Source organism: Mauremys mutica, chromosome 1 (assembly GCF_020497125.1).
Source record: "Mauremys mutica isolate MM-2020 ecotype Southern chromosome 1, ASM2049712v1, whole genome shotgun sequence".
In the NCBI taxonomy this organism is placed as follows: Eukaryota; Metazoa; Chordata; order Testudines; family Geoemydidae; genus Mauremys; species Mauremys mutica.
The window spans coordinates 266,302,329-266,325,994 of record NC_059072.1 but is presented as its reverse complement, the minus strand read 5'-3'; the positions used below and the strand labels follow the sequence as shown (position 1 = coordinate 266,325,994).

Here is a 23,666-nt window from a genome sequence, read left to right as displayed (position 1 = left end):
TCCTTGCCTGGCTTCCCTACAGTCTGACAGATGCACCCCTGTGCTGTTTAAATGCACTGTTTCCTCTGCATTCTGGACCCTTCATGCCTATAAGGGGGCTAACAGAGACAGGAATTCACCCTCAAGCCAGCTCTACATGTAAAACTTTGCTGGTGTAGTAATTCTTTTAAAATAATTTTTATACCAGCAAAAGCCCTCGCATAAGTGTAGCTGTACCAGCATAAAAGTCCTTTTACCAGTATAGCTTATTTCATTCAGGGAATTGGTATAAGCTATACTGGCAAAAACTGTTTTTTGTAGGTATAAGCTGCATCTACACTAGGAGGGTTTGCTAGTATAGCTATATATCTGTATCGCTGTACTGGCAAACCTTTTTTAGTGCACACGAGGCCTTGGTGTGCAAAAATGCTGCTATGTCACTGCTGCTTATGCACACTGCTGGATGGACTCTTTGCAGCATCTCCCATGTAATGCCGTTTGACTCCTATCGGGCCTGATTTTCCACTAACTGCATCTTGTTAGGTCATTTACAGCTGGGCAAAGTGAATTCAAAATGCTACCAAATCAGAGACACCAGTTGACTCATAGAGGTATGTAGTTATGTTGATATGTCCTCCCCTGCCTCCTCCAACTTTCTTTTCTGGGTCTGAAAAATAAAGTAGGTGACATGGAAGGACCTGGAGGTCTTCGTGGGGGAGACAGAAACTGCAATCTAAATTGCTGGATTTAATTATTGCCAGAGTAAATGAAAAAATTGTAGACATTCTTAACATACTTGATTAAACATGCACATAGTTTGGAGTGGAGCCCTATGCTGTTTTCATGTCTCTCACTGTGATCTGTGCTGAGTTCATTCTAGGAGAAGTATTGATCTTCATTGTTGCAATTGGCCTTGCTATAGTTTGTCCAATTGACAGGTCTTAACAGGTATGGAGATTTTTTGTTCCTCACTGGACATTCTCCAGGGTGTAGGGATATGCATTTCTAACCGTGCAAATTCTATTGCTTTCTTTTTCTTCTGGTATTCATGACCATACACCATATAAATGATTGCCATTGGCTCCTTTTTCATGGACTATAAGAGCAAGGTTTGAAATCCATCTAAGGCTGAATCTTCAGAAAATGTTTGTACCTATTGTTAAATGTCTTTAAGATCAAGAGTTTAATCCTGAAATGTATTTCCACTATTCTCCATTCAGTACCAATGTTTATTGACACCAGTTAATAGAGGTAAGACTGAAATTTAACTTGCAAAAATGGTTCAGATACATATTTTCATTTATGTTTATCTTTGGTGACTTCCCAGTAACATAATTCAGCATAAAGGGGGCACAGTTGAATTTAGGGAGTGGTAAAATGGTCTGTATTTTATCTGTCTACAAGTATTTTCCTGGCAAAAAATGCAAGTGACATTTTATCCATGGATGTACAATGAGATCCATTGCATTCTTATTGTGAAATGTGAGTTAATGCTTCTAGTAAAAATAGTTGTGTATGTGGTTTACTATGAGTTCATAGGATACAGTATCTACTGCACACTGACATGCCTGGCTTCTTAGGTGCACCCCCCAAGGTTGGTATGCGGGTGATTGATGCGAATATGGACTGCATGAAGCGGCTTATCACTGACTGTATGGTTCAATCAAACTCCCTGCAGACCAATGTGCCTTTATGATACAAAAGATGGTACATCACTTTATGACATAGAAATGAAAAATTACATTGTAAATCTGCTTTCATTATTTGTATTAAACGTTAACAAATGTAATACCTTAGATTGGTGGTTTAAGTGTGGTTTTGTTACAGCGGCCGGACTCAGAAGCAGGTTCTTGACTACGTTAAAGAAGGAGGACACAAGAAAGTGCAGTTTGAAAGGTGAGAGAGAGATTACTGAGCTGGTCTTATTTTTTTAATGCTCTTGAATTTGAGACCATTAGTTCTTACCAGTTAATTATACTGCTGAGCCCTGACTCTGGCCTATGCAAAGTCCCCTTTATGTTGCTTCAGCAAGCTGTCACTGGCATAATGGCCCTTAGGGATCAGTTACCATCAGGCATAAGTTAGAGCAACCCTGAGACTTCTCTAAATTAAACTAGGGGCCAAACCAGCCTCCAGCCAGCCCTGTGAAACTTGATCAAATTGCTGCAGTTGCTATGAGCTTGTAACTCAATTAATAGGCTGGATACTTTTCAGCATTGAATATCCCACTGGCAGATAACTTTCCCTCAGATTCATTGAATATCAGGCCCTTAGTGTGGGATGTGATTAATCTGCATAAATAGAAAAGGATTTGATTATTTTTAATAATAATGTATTCCCGAAGATTAGGGGGATAAGTAACATTAGTTGGCACAACTGACCAGTGGTTGTTAATTGAAAGCTGTCCGGGGAAGGCTTCTAACTTGGTAGTGCCAATTCTCTTTGAATTATTCTGAGTCATGGTGAGTTTAAAGTCACTGCTGAAATGTATAATGAACCTGGCAACAGTTTGTGTTATGACTCATGTTCTAGTGATGGAAGATTTCTGCTTCAGTGCTCTACATTCTCTTTTATGGTGTTTATATAAAACATTCTCCATTTACATTTTACAAAAAGAAAGAATGTGAATCCGTTTCAAGACAAACATTTATAAAGCTGCCGTTTGGTGCTTTTGTTTCTTAAGGAAGTAACTGCTGCTGATTATTTATGAAAAAAAATTGTATGGCTTTAACTTCCAATGTGATTTCTCTCAGGAAACACAGCAAGATTCGTTCCATCAGGAGTCTGACTACACAACCTTCAGAACAGCATTCAGAGGTGCCAAAACAAGTCAGTAATGTTGATGAAACCCAATATGATTTGCTTTAAGCATTTCCAGTTGAATCCCTAATTAGAGGAGTATAATTTAAAACTACATGGGCATTCTTTTTCTTATATCTAACCTATTTTAAAGATTCAGATACCCTGATACAGTGATTCCAAATCACTGGTAGGTCTATCTATTCTAATACTTCAGGATTTTGTAACTCAGAATCTGTAATTCCCACTCCCTGGCTGGTCCATTACTGCCCATTTGCCATTCAGTTCTGAGCACATCAACCTACAGTACAGCGAGACTAAAGGTCTACAGAGCATGGGTTTGAAGCAGCCTTATCCCCACAGTGGGTTAAAATGCACACAAAGGATGGGAAGGCCCAAGTAGTAGGGACTGCCTGGCACAGTCGAGCTCTCAGCCTGGTGAACTAATACAGTTGCCAAAAAAGTGAGGAACTCTTGTCAGGTTCCAAGATTTCTGCTCGTGGTTGCCCCGAGTGAAGGAATGATTTTTTTTCCAGAGGTCATTGATAGTGGAATTTCATTTGTCCTTGACAAGAAGTTCTGTTGTGTTGTCCTGAGAGGAATTTCAGTTAAGAATTCTTACGTTATTATCTTTGGTAGATCACAAGCATTTGTTCTGTTTCTATTAACAGTAAATGGCTGCTGTTCAGAGCAGAAGTGGCAGGTGCAAGCTGCCTGGTTAATATATTTATAGTGGCCCGCAAACACACCTGCACAACCTTTGGCTTGCCTTAGCAATTTGTGTTGGTTACCTATAGAATCATACCATCATTGCAGGCTGTTCTAGGGAACTCAGGGAAGGTACAATTTGTAGTCCATTCAAAAGATAGCTTAATATTTTTAACACCAGATTAGATGGAGCAAAGCACTGGATGTGTACTGGCATGGGTCTGTGGAATGAAGACAGTCCTTTGACTAGTGGTAGAGACTCTCCACCAGTTGAATGTGGGGTTGCCCATGAACCTACTCTGGGAGTTTTGTTCTTGTATGCAATTGGGCTGCACTGAATTTACCATTTTTTATATTCATCTCCTTTGCCAGTCTACCTTCTTTTAAGTAGTGCAGGCATGTTGGTGTTTGTACAATGCTGGTTATTGCCCATATGTATTGTATCATCATAAATTGCAATAATCTATTGAACTTTTTGCACATTTATTTCCTTTTTTGCCAATGCTTAGCTCATGTTCTTTCCTGGTCCTTCATCTACTCTTCTTGGAGGCTTCCGTATTTTTTAAAGTTTGAGTTACCAGCTCTGTTGTCAGGAGAGTCCTACATGGGATCTATAAGTTACCGGGCATGACTCTGGTGCTCTTACTGTGAGCAGACACTGAAATTTTTCCTTCTTAATGATCTCCCCTCTTGTTTTTTCTCTTCTGTCTTTCTCTTTCCAGAGCTGTAGCTTTACATTTGGAGATGATGTGGATTCCCCAGTGGTGCAGAGCTGCTGGCAAGGGAAGGAACTGAAAGCTTCAACGGAAGATGTTGGACAGCGCAGGAGCCCTTCCCTGAAGAAGAGCTCTAAGGAAGGTGGAAAGGTGGATGGAGCGGTGATGGTGACAATGGAGGAAGAAGAGGAGGTCGTTAAGGATAGGACACAGCAGAATAGATCTCAGTCGCAACAACCAAGCACAGGTCCAGCATCCAGGGCTGCTCGTGGCAGCAGCACCTCAATTCCTTTTATTGACTGCAGTGATGTAGATAGCGAGTATGACCTTCTTAGAGGACAAATAACCTGGTCACATTCCCAAACAAATGACAATTATGAGGGTGATTTGACCAGTGGTGCCTATATTCTCGGTAGAGACGAAAATCGTAATAGAACTAGATATAGGGATTCCTCAGGCTCTATAAAGACTTCCCAACATGACACTGAAGAGTCTATTGAGGATAACCCAGCTAATATGTCCTTCTATGTTGGTGGGAGCCCCAGAATGCCAAGGCACAGCTCACTGGTTGACGAACTGTTTAGGGGCCCTGACAGCCGTAGTCCATTGGCCACTCCACTGCCACCCAGTAGCAAAGGGTCAAGTCCTAACATGAGTTTGAATAGAACTGGCTCTCAGGGCTACGTCTCAGAAAACGGCTATGAGTGCAGGGCTAGGAGTGATGAGGAAGATATTCATGCCTGTAGCTGCCCTGGGTATGGCAAATGTTCTCCAGGTTTGCAAAGGCCTCGTTTGCAAAAAAATCAAAATGCCCAAAACAAGTCAGAAACCGACCCATTTATTCTGAGCAAGGTGTCCTCAACGCCAGGTCAGGAATACAGATCAGAGAGACATTGTAAAGGGGGGCTTGTTAAAACGGTTCCTTTAGAAGGCAAAATGATGGCAAATGGGGTGTCAGGTACTGGACAGTCAAAGCAGAGTCCAGTCATGCAGTCTTTATATGGCAGTGGCATGATGGATCACATGGCCGCCATCCAAATGATGGAAGGCTCCACCAGCAGTGGAACAGAGTCTAGTGATTCAGACTCAGAAATCGTTAACCCATTTACTCACCCTCTTGTGTTTGGAAATCCCATAGTGCTGAGCTCTTCTCCTATACCTAGGAATAAGTACTCCTTTGGCAGCCTTCAGCTAGATGAAGAGGTAGAGGAAGATGTGTCTGTTGGTCTTGGTGATGAAGACAGTGTGCATGTCTTTAGCTGCTAGGAACCTGAGCCTGAGTTCCAGTTATAGACTGAGACCATTTATACAGTAGTTACTTGTGAGAGTGATTTGGTCTTCTGGGGGCTGATGACAAGTATTTTGTACAAATACACTAAGCGTGCTGTTTAGAAGGAGGGAGGAGATGCAGGAGGTGTAGTAAATAAGAATAGGTTGCAATTGAAGCCTAACAACAATGTTGCATCTTCAACCCTTCAGAGAAGAAGAACCATTATCAATTTGGTTATCTTTGTGGTATGTTATAATTAGATAGAAAATATACACTTGACTGTTCTTTATATTAAGTCATATGTAGGTAGGTATGGTGGTTTCTGTGACAATTGACTGTTCATTTTGGAAAAACATAAATGAAATCACAGTAGGTGCATTGTGCTCTTTTTTTTGAGTCAAATGATTTTTTTTTCTCCCACATAAGGAGAGCTGCTCTTCAGTGCCTCGTAGGGTTAGAGATGACATTTAATTTATAGTCAAATGCAGGAAACTTGATATTCAGAATCAAGTCTTTGTGAAACCTTGAACAAGGTTAATTAATCCTTTTTATAGCAAGAATTACTTTGTTTTGCTGATCTTCTAACACATTTGAATTGCTGAGGTAGGGGTACAAATTATCCATGTACAGGAACTGTTGCAGCTTTGGTTTTTTATTTAGTGGGTTATACAGTTTGTCATATCTGGAGACATAGACTCTAGAATTCCTTCCCCTCCTCCTGAAAGACAGAGAAAGAGACTAAAGAGGTGATTTAAGTGAAGAATCTTAGATGAAAGTGGTGCTGATTAAGAGTAGCACAGATTGCCTTTTCTGAAAGACAGCAGCCACGTCCTTCACTATGTGTTACAAAGTGTGTTTGCATTTTTCCTTCCCTTTATTTTATCAGCATCATGATACACAGCAATATCAAAGTTTTTTTCTATGAGTAGGAAACAAACGTTCATCTGAGCAGGATCTAGTTATGTTGTGGTAGCTAAATTATTTGTAGTACCGCCAATGTATGGTAACGCCTCTTATCAAATTTTTATTGTGCGTTAGGGAAAGGGGTGGCTCTAGGAATCCCGCCGCCCCAAGCAGGGCAGCGCACCGCGGGGCACGCTCTGGCGGTCGCCGGTCCCGCGGCTCCGGGGGACCTCCTGCAGACGTGCCTGTGGAGGTTCCGCTGGTCCCGCGGCTCCGGTGGAGCATCCGCTGGCATGCATGCGGGAGGTCCACCGAAGCCGCGGTGCCAGCAGACCCACCGCAGTCATGCCTGTGGGAGGTCCACTGGTCCCGCGGCTCTGGTGGACCTCCCGCAGGCATGACTGCGGAAGGTCCGCCGGAGCCGGCTGCCGCCCTGCTGGCAAAATGCCGCCCCAAGCGCACGCTTGGCGCGCTGGGGTCTGGAGCCGGCCCTGGTTAGGGATCAAGAAATTTTATCTTCATGAAGCCAGCCCCACACCAGATTGACTGCCTTCAAATGTGTTATACTGTACATAGAATAGCAGCATTTGTTGTGTGCACAGAGAGAGGATAAATCTGTGAAAACTTTCGTTTCATAGATTAAAACATTTTAGATCATTTTAGATATTATCCAAAACCAATAAATCAGTAGCTTTTAGATAACTAAGAAAATTTTGAGAAGACAAGTACTATACAGCAGCTACCCTGAGATAATTACTCTCATGAGACAGGATATGGTCTTTACCCTACCAATAGCCTTACTTTTATCATTAAATGTTCTTGGTGGGGGGGCAAAGGGGGAATAAATAAATTTAGTTTGGCAGAACTGAATAATGAACAGAAGTTTCAGCTGAACTGTGTTAGTCACAAACATTTATGTACCCACGTGAATAGTGATGAGACAAGGTTTTTTAATCTAGGCAGTTAATTTCAGAATCTTGTTAGTTAATTTTTATAAAACAAGGAAAATAGGAAAAGTTTTTATAATTTTTCTAATGCCTTGATCAAAACACATTTTAACAAGTGTTTAATATGAGTGAGGGATATTTTGATATCAGTTTACAATAGTTTAGAAATGTGTTTCACCTTTTATTTCAGTAGACTGTAGCCTTGTAAATAAGGAGTTTTAATTTTTCCAGATTCCTTAGTTTATTGGTTCCTCTTTTAGTAATAGATACCTTGGCTTTAGACATAAATGAAGTTGAAGCATTTCTTTAGACATTTCTTTGATGTTATAATGGCAGATGGCATGGAGTGATGATTCCTGTGGCTGTGTGGTTAAAGATTTGAATCTAGAAACTGCAGACTGATTATACTGAGGGAAAAGCTTGCTTGTATATCATCCTTAAAGTTGTCTCTATTTTGGACTTAGAATAGTTGTAAATTGACTGCCTTCAACTTTTGTGTATTTAAGATGTAAAGTAGGTAAATGAAGTCCATTGTAGAAAATTGTCGGTGTCGATAGTATGTATATGAACCTTTTGTTGGCATTTGTACTGTTTTCTACTATACAATAGAGTAATAGCAAATTGGACATGCATTAGTTGCTTTGATAGCCATATGTCTAAAGATCAAGTAATGAACTCCCAAGGTGGAGTTGCAATCAGTTTCCATATTTATAAAAAGTTACTAGATTTCAAGTTGTTTGGAGGTAAGCAAAAATCAGATCTTACAGGTAATGTTGACTACACATATGCTATTTTCTGTCCTCAAACAAATACTACTTTAATAGCCACTTTTACTATCTTCACATTTCTACAAAGAAAATGGATATGTTATTTTACATCATCGTTGTGAAAGTAGTCCTAGTAGCCTGGAAATATTGACAGCTTAAGAGAGAGATCATTAGCTAATGAAATATATCTGCATTTTTTCTTCACTTTTTCCTTTTAATATTGTTCCAGACAACATGGAGTACAAAAATTCTCCAACCGTTTCCTTTTATCTGACAGTACTATGTATTTAGGTTTTTTTAAAAATGTACACTAAGAATTACTTCAGTTTGCAGAAATCGCTTTAATTAATTCCATAGGCAATTGTTTAATTTAAAATGAATCACTCTGCAGTAGTCATCTATATGCCACTGAAATGCAGTTTAATAACATTAGACAAGCATTTAATTAAAAACTGTGTTTGGGCCAAATTTTTCCCTCAAACGCACGACTTATGTCTGGGGATTTGCCAGGAATTTAAACAGAGCTGTCCAAGTGAATATTATATAAAACCAGGTCCATCAAAATGTAGCTGTCGATGGTTTCTGTGGGACCAATGCAAAGGGACCCTGGGGGAAAAGAATAGTAAGTTGGGAGAGGGAAAGAGGCTGAAGATTGCAAGTAAACTGGTATAAACTCTTGTTCTTCTCCCAAAATGAAAAAGTTAAGAAACAAAATGGTCAATATCAACCATGTGAGATGTTGATTAATCTGCAAGTCAGCTATGGGCTCTGTGAGTGTATCTCTGGCCTAATGCCATTTAACGTGTTGTTTGTAGTCACAGTAAATGGTTTAATACTTCACATCTTTTTCAGTGGGTTCTGGGATGTCACCCATCTAAATTACTCATGATACCATAATACTTACAGTTCACAGTTCTATACCTTTCATCTTCATTCACAATACTTAATTAAGCCTCAGGGCACCCCCATGAATATTAGATGGGGAAACTGAAGCACAGAGAGACTTTAGTGATTTACCCAATGAGTCATTGTGAATAGAGGGACTCAGAGACAGTGGCAGAGTTTGGAACAGAATGGAGTTCTGTCTACTAGTCTGTTGCTCTAAGGACTTGACCATACATAGCCATCCACTAACTATTTATTGGGAAAAGCTTTCTCCATTTCTCCTATATACTGGATACTGTTGGGGATACTTTTTCCTTAGTTTCTTTGGAAATCAGGATTTAGTAAAACTTAGTTTACCTGGAAGACCTGGGTGTCATTGAATAAGTTTCGCTAATTTCATTGTAACAAATTGACGTAGGAGCCCTGACTTTGTTTAGCTTTGATTGAGCTTTGGATAACTGGAGGGACTGTGAGACTCTTCACTGGAGCTGGCAGTGCTATTTCCAGCTTGGGTACACATACCCACGGTAGCTGTGATGGCACTTGAGCTAAAAACAGTAGTGTAGTTACAACAGTGCCGGCAGTGGGATGAACTAGGCACCTGCATGAACACATCTGAGACCCTAGGTACGGGGCAGCTAGTCCATCTCATCATCCCTGTAGTCGTGGTTGCACTGCTATTTTTAGCAAACTAACTGGATCAGAGCTTGCACTGATATATCTCCTCAAGCTGAATTTGCACCTCCAGCTCCAGTGTAGACATACCCTGAGAGCTGGATAGTCAGGCTGCACTGTATTTGATTTAAACGGGTCCACATTCTGCACCTAACAAATACGTTTTCCTCATAAACCACAAAATGGCCCATTTTCTCTTGAAATGAAATAGTACTATCCAGTTTCATCCCCATGTCAACAGATATGGCTATTTCTGCTGCAGCTCATCCATTGTATTGTTCATAGCCTAAAGCTTATTGTCACGTTCAACATTATGATGTACATCAAATATAAATTGCAAAGGAAAATCATCAAATCCCTAATTGTACTTCATACATATGAAAAATGTCAACATACAACTGACTTAAATGATTTCTGTTTGCCTGTGTTTTGTGCTTACTTTATGTGAGCTGGAATCAAGTGGAAAATTGACTCATGATAACCATTATGAGAAGTAACATTTCCATAACTCAGGAAATTCAGCCAAACTTATGAAGTTTCTAAAAGCTTAGAGATGATATGAAATTAGGTCAGTAAATTATGATAACACTTTCTTTTGGAACATTGTTGCATTTGATAGCATGGTGACGCCAGTTCCCACTAGGACAGTAGTACCACACAAAATCAACACTGAATTACCAGGCTGCCAAAACAAAACATAACAGTTAGAAACAAACAAAAAGTGGAAAAGTGTATTTGTCAATTAGTTCACTAAATGTGACTCACGATTTGACATGACTGCTCCAGGGCCATTTATCATGAACATTCATGTTTCTTTGCCCAGGTGTTTGGGGAGCAACTTTCCTTTGTGCAAACAATCATATTTGTGCTGGAGGAGCAATACTATTCATGCTGCAAGTGCTTGTCTGGTCTCTCCATTTATACATGCGTTTACTTGGGGGGAAGTGACAAGAGAAAACTGAATGTAAAATCTGCTGAACATCTGTAAAATCTGATTTCTGTCTCTTCCTCTCCCTCAATTTTAAATGTGGGGGTCCCAGTATGTAGTCAAATATAAAGTTATTTCTTGGGCAAAGGAGGATGGGGAAAAATATTTTCAACATTAACATTTTCTAGCCCTGTTGACTTCCAATTTGTGTCTCTGTAAAGTGTTTCCCACTGTCTCCCTGAGAGATTCAACCATCCCAGTGATTCTTCGGGCAGTTCTGTTGTGTATGAAGGACAGGACATGGAATCAGGGAACAGACTATAAAATGTGACTGAGGCAACCAGGATTCTGAGTATCAGATATTCAGTGGAGAGCTCATTTACAATTCACAGAAACCTATAGGCCCAAATCTGCTCAAATAAACTACTTGTTGAGCAGGTAAGAATAACCAATTATTGCAAATTGTGACCCTTTAAAAGACAATTCTTCAACAGAAAAAAGGTAAAATCTGATTAATTGTTTTCAACAAGTAATAATAATATTAATAATACTTAGCTCTTATATAGCCCTTTCTGTCAGTAGCAAGACCGACCAGCTATTTTAAAAGCCATGATTGAATAACTCTGGGGCATCATAGTGATACCTAAAAATGATTTCACAACAAAGTAAATTTATTCTTAATGAAGAAAATCAGTTACTATTTCCATTGTTCCCTGGATTTTCTGCTCATATGTAGTAATCAGAGTGGGTGACAATTACCCCTGTGTAGAGGACCAGGCCAACGCCTATGTACTAGACAAGTCCCACTTAAACCAGTAAGATTCCTCATTTCAACCAGTAATTACAATGAATGCGAGGGAGGTAGGTTCTGTGCTCAAATGTACATAAATTAAAGGTGCCTAGTGTCACCTCTAGTTTTCTGATATGCTCCTCTTTTCAAAGAATGTAATTTCTTTATGCACCTTCTGTTTCCCTTAATGCATTTCTCTCCCAGGCTCTAAGAGTCTGGAAAAGTCCTTGAGGTGTGTGCGATTTTGTACATTGCAGAAATGGGATCTCATAGGACAAAAAAGAAAAAGTTTGTAAAATACCCTTCTCTAATTAAAAGTAGTTATTATCAAAAATTGTTGGGGCATAAGTAACGGAAGAACATGGCCCTTCTCTATTGGTGTCACTTGATGATGGTTAAGGATAAGATTATGTCACGAAGTCATGGAAGTCACAGGTTCCTTAACTTTCAGAGACCTCCATGACAATTTCCACTTCAGCCCTAGTGTGGTGGGGCCAGAGCGCTCAGTCACAGGGGGGCAGAGCTGTCAGCCTCTGCTGGTGGTGGGTGCTGGACACACCCATCCCTGCAGAGGGGCTCAGGCTCTCTTTCCCTGCTTGGGCTTCAGGCAGGGCACATGCCTGACTCAGATGAAATGTAGCATCTGAGTCAGTTTTTCTTTATCAAAAAATATCTTAAATAAAACAGACACAAACGTTCCATATAGTTACAATTAATTGAAATCCTGTGCATATTTGAAGTCAGGTTGTAATTAAACAAAACTATTAATGATTGTTGTACCTAACTGCTATGATTAAATAAGCTACACAGACTCAGTAACTCTTAAAAGAGGCCACTGTGACATAAAAAGTACCCATTATTTTTAGGGAAAGTCACAGAGAGGTCACAGGCTTCCATGAGTTTTTGTTGATTGCCTGCGACCTGTCTGTGATTTTTACTGTAAATAACCGTGACAAAATCTTAACCTTAATGATGGTAGCGTTTTGGATTTCTCATTGCAAATGGCTTCAGTCATTGCAGCTCCTGGAACCAGGAGTGAAGTAGACAACTCTGTTTTTTCTCACAAATAGATATGGGACTGAAATTGTTACTGGATTTGGTAACTCCATTGACTTTAATGAAGTTACTTCAGGTAAGAATTTTGCCTAAGCTGTCTTTAGTCTGGAAGGGAAGGAAATACTGATTGGCAATTTAAACCAATGAAATGTTGCCTACACTATTTCAATACGGTATGTGCTTCTAAAGTCGATGAAATATACCTAGAGGCAGGCAAACATTGTTTACTAATTTATAAGAGACACTGGGTCTGCTGTACACTCCATGGGCCATGAACAAAGGCATCTGCAATCTCCTTTCCTACAGCAGGACTATATTGTGTCATTGATATTGGTTTTAAAAGTGGAATTTCTGCTTAAAAATCAAAGGCATAATATACATGGAGTTTTGCTTAGGTTAATTACAAAGCAATTCTTAGGAGTTTTATTCCTTATCCTATTCCTGTGTTTTCTTCTGTAAACTATGTGGGATTAAGTATGTGTGGGGGTGTTTTTTAAAACATTTTTTATTAAAAGCAGTCAGCACTTTCTTTCAAATTTTATGAAGTTTGAGAAGCCCTTTGGGCCTAGCTGAGCTGGGTGTTCATGGGTGTATTTTCAACAAGTACAAATGTAAATAAAGTTGTTGTTACACTAAAAGAAGGAAAACAGGTGCATAAAATATGACATGATAGTAAACACTTCAAAAATGGTTGTTTTGCTCTAGAGGAGAGTAGATTAAAAAAAAAAAGTACTTGATTCCCCAAGAACAGTAAAAATATCAAAGCTCACACTGTCAAAAGCTAGCTCTATAACCAGTAATATTCAAGCTGTCATCGATCGAACATGAAGCACATGAATACTTTCACAAGACAAAAGGTTTCTGGTTTATTAAACCAGGTTAGCAGTTTCCTTTCAAATGCTTCAAATCTGGTTTTTAAAAAGAAAGCAATTGTCATTTTGCCTGTGATGGTTTATGAAGAGATCAAAGATAGGTCTGTCTTAGTTCAGTGAATGTTAGCGCGCAAAGCCTGTTGCTTTTCCAGTAAGCACTTAAAATCTTTGATTAGCTGAATTCCTTATTTTTTACCTTTCCTGCTGAGAAATTGACTTGAACCACTAACAAAAATTCACAAGCTTGACAGTATTTCATTCATCCAACCCTTTCCTGATTTCTATATGTATCTTTTCAAATAAAAGTCTTTAATAGACCTAATTAACATTTTTAATCAAAAATTGCTGGGGACTTCATTCTCATTTTTGTCATTTGTTTAATAAAGTTTAAAGAGAAACATTTTTTGTTTCATTCTATGCACTGTTTTGTCAGCATGTACCTCTCTGGGGGGAAAAGCCTTTTCAATGTTCTGTCTTTATCCTCAAAGCATGATGTATCTTCTGTTCCTTGCATTGTTTGGGGCACTGTCTCAATGTCCTTTTACTGCAGAAATACCTATTTGTACTGGGAATACCTATTTCCTCTATTACAGTGATCCTGTTCTCTAAGAACACACTTTGTTTCACAATTGGACAATGCAAGATCCCTGGGTTGTGAGGTTTCAAGAATAGAAACCACTCCACATTAGAGAACAGAAAAGTATGGGGTGCGGGGAGGCAAGTGACCTTCCCTGTGAGTACTTGGGCCCTGTAGAGCACAGAACTGGTATGCCCTTCATTTTCTAATGAAGGCTGCACTTAGAATGATCAAATCAATATGCAATTGCTTTTAAGCAGGATCACTGCAGTCTTGAGGAGATGTCTTGTTGAAATGGACAGTATCTGTGGCATGAGCTTATATGGGGTGGATGCACTAGAATGTGTAGGTAGCTATTTATTAGTATTGTTTTATATGCATATTTTTAAAACTAACCTTTTTATATGTAAGTGTAAGGGAGGGAATTTTATACAAACTGTTCTAGTTCTGTCTTTTATGCAAAAATGGAAAGCTAAAAGTTAGGAAAGAGGAATGTCTCATGACTTTGTATTTCCCCCAGTTTGTAATGTTTGTTCTTTGTTTGTAAGATTTGAGAATACCCTGATGTAGGCCAACAGCAGCAGTTACTGTCTGATTTCACACTCACCGCTGTCTAATACTACAGTATACCAATAAAGCATGAACTTGTACCAACTGGAGGGGTTGCTGGCTGCTAAACCAGTACCAAGCTCAATGACTATATAAGCATGTCAAGCCAAACTCATTTAACTGTGTATGCATGGTATTACTTTTTTTGTTTTATTTTTTGTTTTTTGTTTCCTCTACCAAAGGCTTTTACTCATTCTAACTGGTATCTTGCTGTAAAACTGTCACTGGTTTAACTGTTCTGTCAGCTGTTGGCTGGAGCTTTGTCCTGATGTGAGAGAACTTGTTTTTTGGTTTGATACACTATTCTCCCAAATCATTCACTACCAGTGCTGCTGTGGGCATACATTTTGCAGCCGTTAAATTGAAGCAAATTTTTCTTCCCATCTCCTTTGTTTTTCAAAGCAAGGCAGGCTATTGGCTATGTATGACATCACCTTTCTTTCTAAAATCTTTTGTTTTTTCCTTCTCCAAATTCATTGCTATTAGGTTCAGGGTTGTTTTCAGATGGGCCTCTGATTAATGCATAGCTGCATTCTCAAGACCTTTATTCTAAAGAACTGTGTCCAAGTGAGAAACTTTATTTAAAAGCACTATTAATCAGAAGAGAAAGGTAAGCCCAATAAACTGGCAATCATATTGCTGTTGATCCTGCTTTCATTGAAGTCAATGTGAGTTTTGCTATTTGGCTTAATGAGCTCAGAATGGGCCCTTCATCCAAAGTCTTGATAATTCAGCAGCAGTAACAATTTGTTTAGCTGCTACAGGTAGAACACTTAGTTTTAGCCATATTTAATGCCATTCCAATGTAAAGCACTGCTGTTGTCAGAAAAGTTAATATGCAAAACAGATACATTTTCATTAATCTATCTGTTCCCCCTGTGCTATGTAGTATCTGTTATTTTACTAACCAAAGAGTTTTACTACGGTTAGCAATGCAGAGCCAATACGGCTATGGAAGAGTGAGCTGGATTTCATTCTGCCTTTATAGCAGTGACAAAATTGTCAGATAAATTCTGATTAGAGAATCATCATTACTGGCAGTGATGTAAGGGACAGAGAGAACACAGCTTGGTTTTCAGATTCCAGGTTGTATCCACACCTGGAATTTAGGAAACACTCCCACCCTCACCTCCCTGAAAAAACTCCCACTAAACTTCAATGGGTTTTAGATCAGGCCATAGGAGAGAAAAAATATGGAATCCCACATTGTTCCATGTGTTGTGACAGTCATTTTTCTGACTGGAATGCATTTTATGTAAGTAAAAAGTATAAACCTTAAAAATAAAGCAACTTTGATCATTATTTTGAGGGGGTGAGTGAGTCTGTGTTGCAGCTCTTCCAAAATTTATCTAGTAATGCTTTGAATTTAAATCCCTTTCAGTAGAAAACATTTCCACTGGACTTTTCCATATTTTACATCTTTACATCATATAATTTTACATCTTCTGAATTATACAGAGGAGGAGAACAAACCAGATTCCAATCCAGTGCTGCTTTTCTCTGCTATGCAAACAGAAAACATTTAGTGGCTGGGAGTTGCATTTGCATTTGTCGCTGAAATAGATGCAGAACTCTATATGGCGTTAGCTTGTTGTTTGCCAACTTTGGGAGATGGAGGAAGTGGGGGAAGAATGGCTTCAAGATGCGTTAAATCCCATCCATGGCTCTCACAACTGTCTAACTGTTCTTTCAAGGTTAGGGTGAAATGTCTTGCTACAGATTTAAATCTCTAGGATCAGATTTGTAGGTGGCTGTTGTGCGGACATGGAAGGGGAGACAGGCACAGTTATAATCCCAGCCATTGTGCCCACACAGCGAATAGGCACAGTTATAATCCCTAGTAGTAGGACTGAGACTTTCATCCTTAATAAGAGTTCACACGAGGGAGAGTGTTCCTAAATATTTATCATATGTCCCTGCTTAGGAATATTTGTAGTTTTTTTTTTTTTAAATTAACTATACCTGGTCTCATGAAAAGGACACTAAGAGCCCTGACTGTAGCCAAGTTCTGTATGCAGCCTTTCCCACTCCTGCAGCAGTAATGTACTCCAGCTCCGACCTGTCATACCATACCCCTGCTATACCGGCAATAGGCCTCTCCTAAGAAGAGAGTAACAGATAGTTGTGTATGTTCTGAAGTGGTCATGCAGCATATCCACAAAGTTCTTAATTGTGACCAATGGCTCCATTTTGCTTCATGCGTGGAAGATGTATTTTAACCTCAGTTGTTATGAGGTATGTGTAAAGATATTAACTCATTATGCCACCTTGTCCTTATGTTTCATGAGACTTTAAAGTCCTAGTATCAGAGGGGTAGCTGTGTTAGTCTGGTTCTGTAGAAGTTATCTCTAGCTTGCTTCTTGCTTGCTTATATATACACCTGCCCCTGGAAATTTCCACTGCTTGCATCCGAAGAAGTGGGTATTCACCCACGAAAGCTCATGCTGCAAAACGTCTGTTAGTCTATAAGGTGCCACAGGATTCTTTACTGCTTTTAAAGTCCTAGTATCTTTTGGGATGGGTCCCATATGAGGAGAGATTAAAGAGGCTAGGACTTTTCAGCTTGGAAAAGAGGAGACTAAGGGGGGATAGGATAGAGGTATATAAAATCATGAGTGGTGTGGAGAAAGTGAATAAGGAAAAGTTATTTACTTGTTCCCATAATATAAGAACTAGGGGCCACCAAATGAAATTAATGGGCAGCAGGTTTAAAACAAATAAAAGGAAATTCTTCTTCACACAGCACACAGTCAACCTGTGGAACTCCTTGCCTGAGGTGGTTGTGAAGGCTAGGACTATAACAGGGTTTAAAAGAGAACTAGATAAATTCATGGAGATTAAGTCCATTAATAGCTATTAGCCAGAATGGGTAAGGAATGGTGCCCCTAGCCTCTGTTTGTCAGAGAGTGGAGATGGATGGCAGGAGAGAGATCACTTGATCATTACCTGTTAGGTTCACTTCCTCTGGGGCACCTGGTATTGGCCACTGTCAGCAGACAGGATAGCGGGCTGGATGGACCTTTGGTCTGACCCAGTATGTTCATTCTTATGTTCTTATCCTCTCATTGGTTATTCACATTCCCTTTCAGTTGACATTTATTTTCATTCTGAAATCCTGTCTCTCACTCCAGCATTTGTCAGATGTCTCGGATTTAGCTTGCTCAGTGCAACTAAGAAGGCAACCCAGATGTATTTGGCATTGACTAGATATTCTGACATACAATGAAAATTCTGAAAGGAAACGAGCATTTTCATTAGTGACTGGAGTGGTTAATCCTACATTGAACAGCCACTACCTTGCTTAGGTCCTGCCCTGATTCAGGAAAGAATTTAAGCACTTGCTGAATTCTTAACTTTCCAGAGCAGCAGTTAAATACATGCTTAAGTGCTATCCAGAACAGGGATGCTCTCCTGAACTGGGGCCTTATTGACTGCTAGTGATGTTAACTGTGCCCTAGATAACACAGGAATGTTCTTGATTAACCTAATGCACCCCCTCTTGGATGACTGACCCCATAGTTCTATATATGTGATGAATGAGCCCAAGCCCAGTCTAAGTAAATAAAAATGCGCCAAATTATGAGCAAACTGGCAAAATTAATAGTAATCTTTTGGCTTTAGCGATCCAACCCAGCATCACTCAATCTCTGATAATTGATATAAAGTGGCTGAGAGAGAACTAAATTTTCATTAATCAAAGACCCTCAATGGATGTGATATGAGCAATTTTTGTATTATTTAAATAACATTGATCCTATCGCTTCTGCTCCTGTTTACTTGTTTTGTAGTCAATGAATAAAGCATATCTGGATTTACCCTTGTACAATAAGAGTTCAGAGGAGATGCTGAGAGAAGACCCTATGACTAATATAGGGTACTTACACCTAATCACCATGAAAAGATGGAGAGGACCCACATGCATAATTGCATTTAACATGGTCCCTCATTTACAAAATACAAATTTCTAAAAGCTCATCTTGCAAATATTGAGAAGTATGCTGCCCAGAGCACCCAACAACCTGAGCAGGGAGGACCTTCATTTTCATTTCTTCCTGGCCTGTTTGCTTTGTCACAGTAGAGCAAGTCAATTACTTACGGTATTTTGACAAAAGCAAAATCCAGTTTATTCTTGTGTTTAGACTATATTTGTAGTAATCACGATCTGTTAATGGATCACTAAGTGTTTTGGGCCACTTTCATGTAATAACCACTCCCTTGGGGCTAGTTTTAACTTGTAGTTATCATTCAACATGTAAAATGGGAAACCATTAACATAAATACATTCCTGTTTGTGGGTTGTAGTGTTTGGATTTGAGTTTGGTCATCATTAATGTTCCTATTAGCCCCTGAATGAGAACGTAGTGTTTTTACTTTTCTGCAAAAATACCAAATGGAATGATGTCTAAAATAAATAGTATTTTTTCTGCAAGTCTTTCACTGATGGAACAGATGCTAAATGTTGTGCTCCATAAGGAAACTAATAACAACGATACCTCTGACAAGCTATGAGCACCCACATCGTAAGCTGGGAAGCATTTTAAGTTAATTCCTTCATCTGGTATTTTACAGTTCGAACTACATCAGTCAAATTGAGTTTGACATAGATTTTCCCCTACATTAATATTAGGGCTTCAGTTATGTCTCACAGGAGGTGGGGTTCAATTTCTACCATGTAACACCTGAGGCTTTCTCACAGAGGCACAAATGATCTATTCACTGTCATGTGACAGGCATAGTGCCAGAATTTCTGTTTTCTTACATCAGAAGTGATATCACTTTTCCTATGTCTTTTATAAAGTGTAGTATAGTACTTTAAACCTACAACCTCACTAATCTGTTTCACTATATGATGAATTCCATTTCATTTGAAAACATTGTATACAGTTGTGTACTAGTGTCAATAAAATTGACAGTTGTGTAACAACCTATGGCGTTTCTCTCAGATTTCACTGAGCAATGATTTAGTGTGGAACTGTGGGTAAATTCTTTCTTGCTAGTTACAGTAATACAAAAACTATTTCAGGCAAATATTCCTTTGTCTTTGTTTTATAATAGGGTACATAATTGTCATAGATTATGACAAATCTAAACAAATAATGTTGTACAGTAAGATGAATATGCACCTTTTGGGATGCAAAAAAAAAAGGATGGTGTAGCAATAAACCTGAGGCCTTTCACGAAATGTTTTGCACTCATCCTACTGGCCTAATTATATGTATCGATGCCATTATTTATTTGAGTGTCTGAGTTGTGTTGTAGTAACAGGGGAACTAATAGTTAAATAATATACTCCAGAAAAGTGCTCATGGTGAAAAGCCTTTGACCTTAAATATATGGATATGCAGACATTTGCATTTACTTTAATTCTGGTCAACATAGCTATGGGACTCAATAGCTTGTTCGTTTCTCTATTGAAGTTTTTAAGGTGTGTAGCCCAAATGAAACAATATGGGCTGTAAACATTTCATGGTTTGAAAGATCCAGCATAGCTTTTAACAGGTTTGACTTTTCATGGCACGTCTTCAGCTTAATTGGGAAGATGCTGAGGTTTTTTTGGCAAGCTGTTTCGTTTGCACAGTCAGTAATCTGGCTGCCTTCCAAGAGACAAAACACTAATTTCAACACTAGTATATCTCAACCTACAGAAGTATAATTTACTGTCATAATTTTTTTACTGTACAAAATATAATGAGGCTTTATGGCTGTGATCAACTAAAATTGTCATGCTTTGTGTGTTAAAAATAATACCTTCTTGTGCAAATGTAACGCTAGCATTTCCATCCCAAACAATCAGAGGAGCTTGGAATGACCCTACAAGGTATAATAATAATATATGTACTTCTGCTGTGTGTAGAAATGGGAAGCTAGTAGTTTTCTCCCTCCATTTTAGATGTGATTGACATTGCATAGTACAATACTGCCATAGAAAGTCCTAGTTTTTCCTAGACTCCCTCTAGATATACTTGTTCTAATATCTTTCCCACAGCTTCCAGTGAAGTACTGTAGGTCATTTGCATTTTGGAGTTATGTTGTAGGAGGAAAAACAGGAGCCATAGGTTGGCTTATTTATTATGATGTTCTTTGTGTTTTAAACTAATTGTAAAACTGAGAACATTCATCTGTTCTACGCATTCTCTTCCATAGAGTAGGATGCTGTGGTGAAGAGCTCATCATGAATTTGATGTTTAATATTAACATATGCAACTGAATTATTTGTACCTGGATCTCTAGTTTTATAATGGCTGTAACTCTTCCAGTTTTATAAACTAAATGAGCATGGGGCCAGATCTTCAGCTGATATAAATGGTTGCAGCTCCATTGACTTCAGTGACACTACATCCATTTACACAAGCTAAGGATCTGGGATCTTGTGCCTGTTAGCATAATTTCCACACTGTGGTTTAAGATTCTGTCATTTTTAGCTGTCTGGATGTGTCCCATACTAACTGCAATTTTTATTGTATCATTTCTTTAGCAGGTTCTCTGACTGGCAGCCCTCACCTTTCAGAGCTCTCAATCAATTCTCAAGGAGCACCAGTGGTGGCAAATATGTCATTATCTCCAAACTTGAGCCCTGATGCCAAGCAATCTTCTCCACTGATCAGCCCATTGCTGAATGACCCATCATATATCAGAACTGATGATGAGGAAGAGGTCAGGAGAAAGGTATTGCAGTTGACTTCACCTTATTCTCCCTGGATGTTTTGATTGCTAGAAATGTGGTATGTGGCTGACATCTCTAGATCCCAGACACTCTTCCATCTCCTCTTCATTTGTTACAAGAGAAGGACAGATCTTTTTATGCTGGGTTGCAAAAAAGCTAACAAATTGTCTGAGAGAGGGGCTGTTTGTCTTGTGATGTGATGCACCAAACCACAGCTTGCAAGCTATCCAAGAGCCTCATCGTGTGCCTCTTGAAGCCAGTGACAAAACTCCCATTGCTTTCAATGGGACAGAAGTGAGCCACAGAAGAATTTGCTGCTCTAAGGGCCTAATCCGAAGTTCCATCTAAGTCAGTGACTGATTTCAGTGGCCTTTTGTTCTGACCTACAAGTCGGGTCTAGCACGTTTTAAAGAAATTTATTAATGATCTGTTTTGACAAAGTGCTCAACTTCAGAGAGTAAAGTGATGTTAAGAGTACAAGTGGGGGTGTCCAACTTGGGCCCTCCAGGGTGACTGTGTTAAGAAAAAAAATTGTATTTGATTATGAATGGAAAATGTGCTCCCTGAGCCATATCCTATGGTTTTTAAACTGAAGTGTTTGAGTCAGCCCCATTACTACAGTGAGGAGATAGAGGGCATTACCTCCACAATGTCCTCCACCCCCCACTTCTCCTACAGCTATAAGAGCACCTCTGGTATTAGCCAGGAGCAGTTCTGAGCAGCTGCTGTTTCTTCCTTGCTGCAGCTGCATAGCAGCTCCCCTGCTGGCTGCCTGCTGCATTGCAGGGGAAGATGGTGGTATGTTGTGATTCATATTACCCTTGTGCCTAGGAGCCCTAGTCATGGACTAGACCCCATTGGTAGCGTCACTCTGGTGGCTCCATTGCTGACTGACCGGTGAGAGTCTCAGGAAGAGCAAGATGGGGGTTGGCTGGCTCTACTTGAGCCTAGGGGATTGTCTAGGAAAAGACTACTTCTACACTCAGCTATACAGGGCACTGGAGGAGACATTGAGAACCAGCACCAGTCAACATCTTCCTGATTCTGTGCCCAGCTCCAGTTTGAGCAGCCTAGTGACTGCTCTCTCTTATGCCAGCTGGCAGTGGTTCCCTTGAAGTGGTACACCAGCTAGGGATAGCCTGAGCTTCATGTATGCCAGCCAATGTCCATCACTGCCTCTGACATGTCCTCTACACCCACAGTGGGAGGGGTGGAAGCATATTAACAAGGGATAGGTGGATGTTTTCCTTTCCCTTTGTGTCACCTGAGAAGCACAAAGGGAGCAGAATAGGGCAGAGAATCTGCCTGAAAGTACCGATTGTGTCTCCTTGGCCATTTTGAAAGAAGACATTGGACCCTTAAGCTGTAAAGGCTGGTCACTGCTGCTCTAACCTAAATGTCTCCCTAGTGTAAGATTGATATTGATAGATTTGCCTTTTATGAAACACGGAGGAGAGATTTTTCTGAAGTTCGAAGTCTCTCTCTTGCCCTCTCTCTTCCAGCCCTTTTGATCCTCTACCTACTCTGCCCCTTTGGAAAAAACTAGTTTGGGCATTTTGGAGAGTATTCTGCAGTAAATGTTTATCACGTGAAGAGATGTGTATTGAAGAGTAAACACAGATTATGTGATGAATAGATCACTGTCTGTTCATTAAGGTGTTTATGTTTGATCCTCATTGTTAACTCTCCAAAAAAGTCGTTCTCAGCTTCCAATACATCATGCTCCAGAAATGTGGAATAAGTTGAGAGGAATACTAGAAATAACTGGATCCTGCAAATAATCATAGCAGTAAGAAATCTTTTCCAAACTCCTAGACAGCTATTGTTTGCAAGGATGTTCTTAAGGGATTTTCCACAGGGAAGTTCCAGCAATCAGTCATAATCAGCACAAGCAAGGCTCGCTAGTTTCTAATTGTCCTAGTGATTGTTGCCTAGAGTCTCTTTTCTGATCAAAACTTCTTATTTTTTGCAATTTACAGAGATTTCCAACTGACAAAGCTTACTTCATTGCTAAAGAAGTATCGACCACAGAACGAACTTATCTGAAGGACCTTGAAGTCATCACGTCGGTATGTTTACTTTAGTATTACTCATGAAACATATGCTGCTGGAGTCAGCTGTGGTATTGTATTTGCCCCATTTACTCCTTAGCTATTCTACAATGGTTTTATTTTTTATTTTCTGCCCCCTATGCTATGCACAGGGGTATTGTTCCAGTGAGGACAGAATTTCAGCTGTACACAAAAAGCAGACAGTAGACATTTACTGTATGGCTAGTCTGTAACAGGTACAGTGAAAACTTTTTAGGAACTGAAAATATGCTCAGACCTTGTGGCTTTAATTGGAAGCTCACAGATAATATTTGTAATGGAGTCCCCAGAAACAGGAGTAGCTCACCTAGGAAGTTGTATTTATTTTTTTGATTCGTTTTATTGCCTCCTGTTCACCAACACCAACTAAATCATCCCAGCCAAGGCTTCCTCAAGCCAGGCCTTATAAACCACTAAGGATGGAGATTCCA

The 23,666-nt window shown here is 39.5% G+C and overlaps 1 protein-coding gene across 5 annotated transcripts in view; it reads left to right on the top strand.

The window, feature by feature from the left end:
- FARP1 (FERM, ARH/RhoGEF and pleckstrin domain protein 1) overlaps nucleotides 1-23,666 on the top strand; it is a 327,115-nt gene that overhangs the window by 249,490 nt on the left and 53,959 nt on the right. For 3 of the 5 annotated variants that reach the window (XM_045009266.1, XM_045009275.1, XM_045009297.1), the window contains 5 exons: nucleotides 1,807-1,875; nucleotides 2,733-2,808; nucleotides 4,209-4,449; nucleotides 20,957-21,147; nucleotides 23,125-23,214. In XM_045009266.1, coding sequence (XP_044865201.1) covers nucleotides 1,807-1,875; nucleotides 2,733-2,808; nucleotides 4,209-4,449; nucleotides 20,957-21,147; nucleotides 23,125-23,214 — 667 coding nt within the window. The remainder of the gene's footprint in view (nucleotides 1-1,806; nucleotides 1,876-2,732; nucleotides 2,809-4,208; nucleotides 4,450-20,956; nucleotides 21,148-23,124; nucleotides 23,215-23,666) is intronic. The other 2 variants (XM_045009291.1, XM_045009283.1) reach the window with 2 other exon arrangements.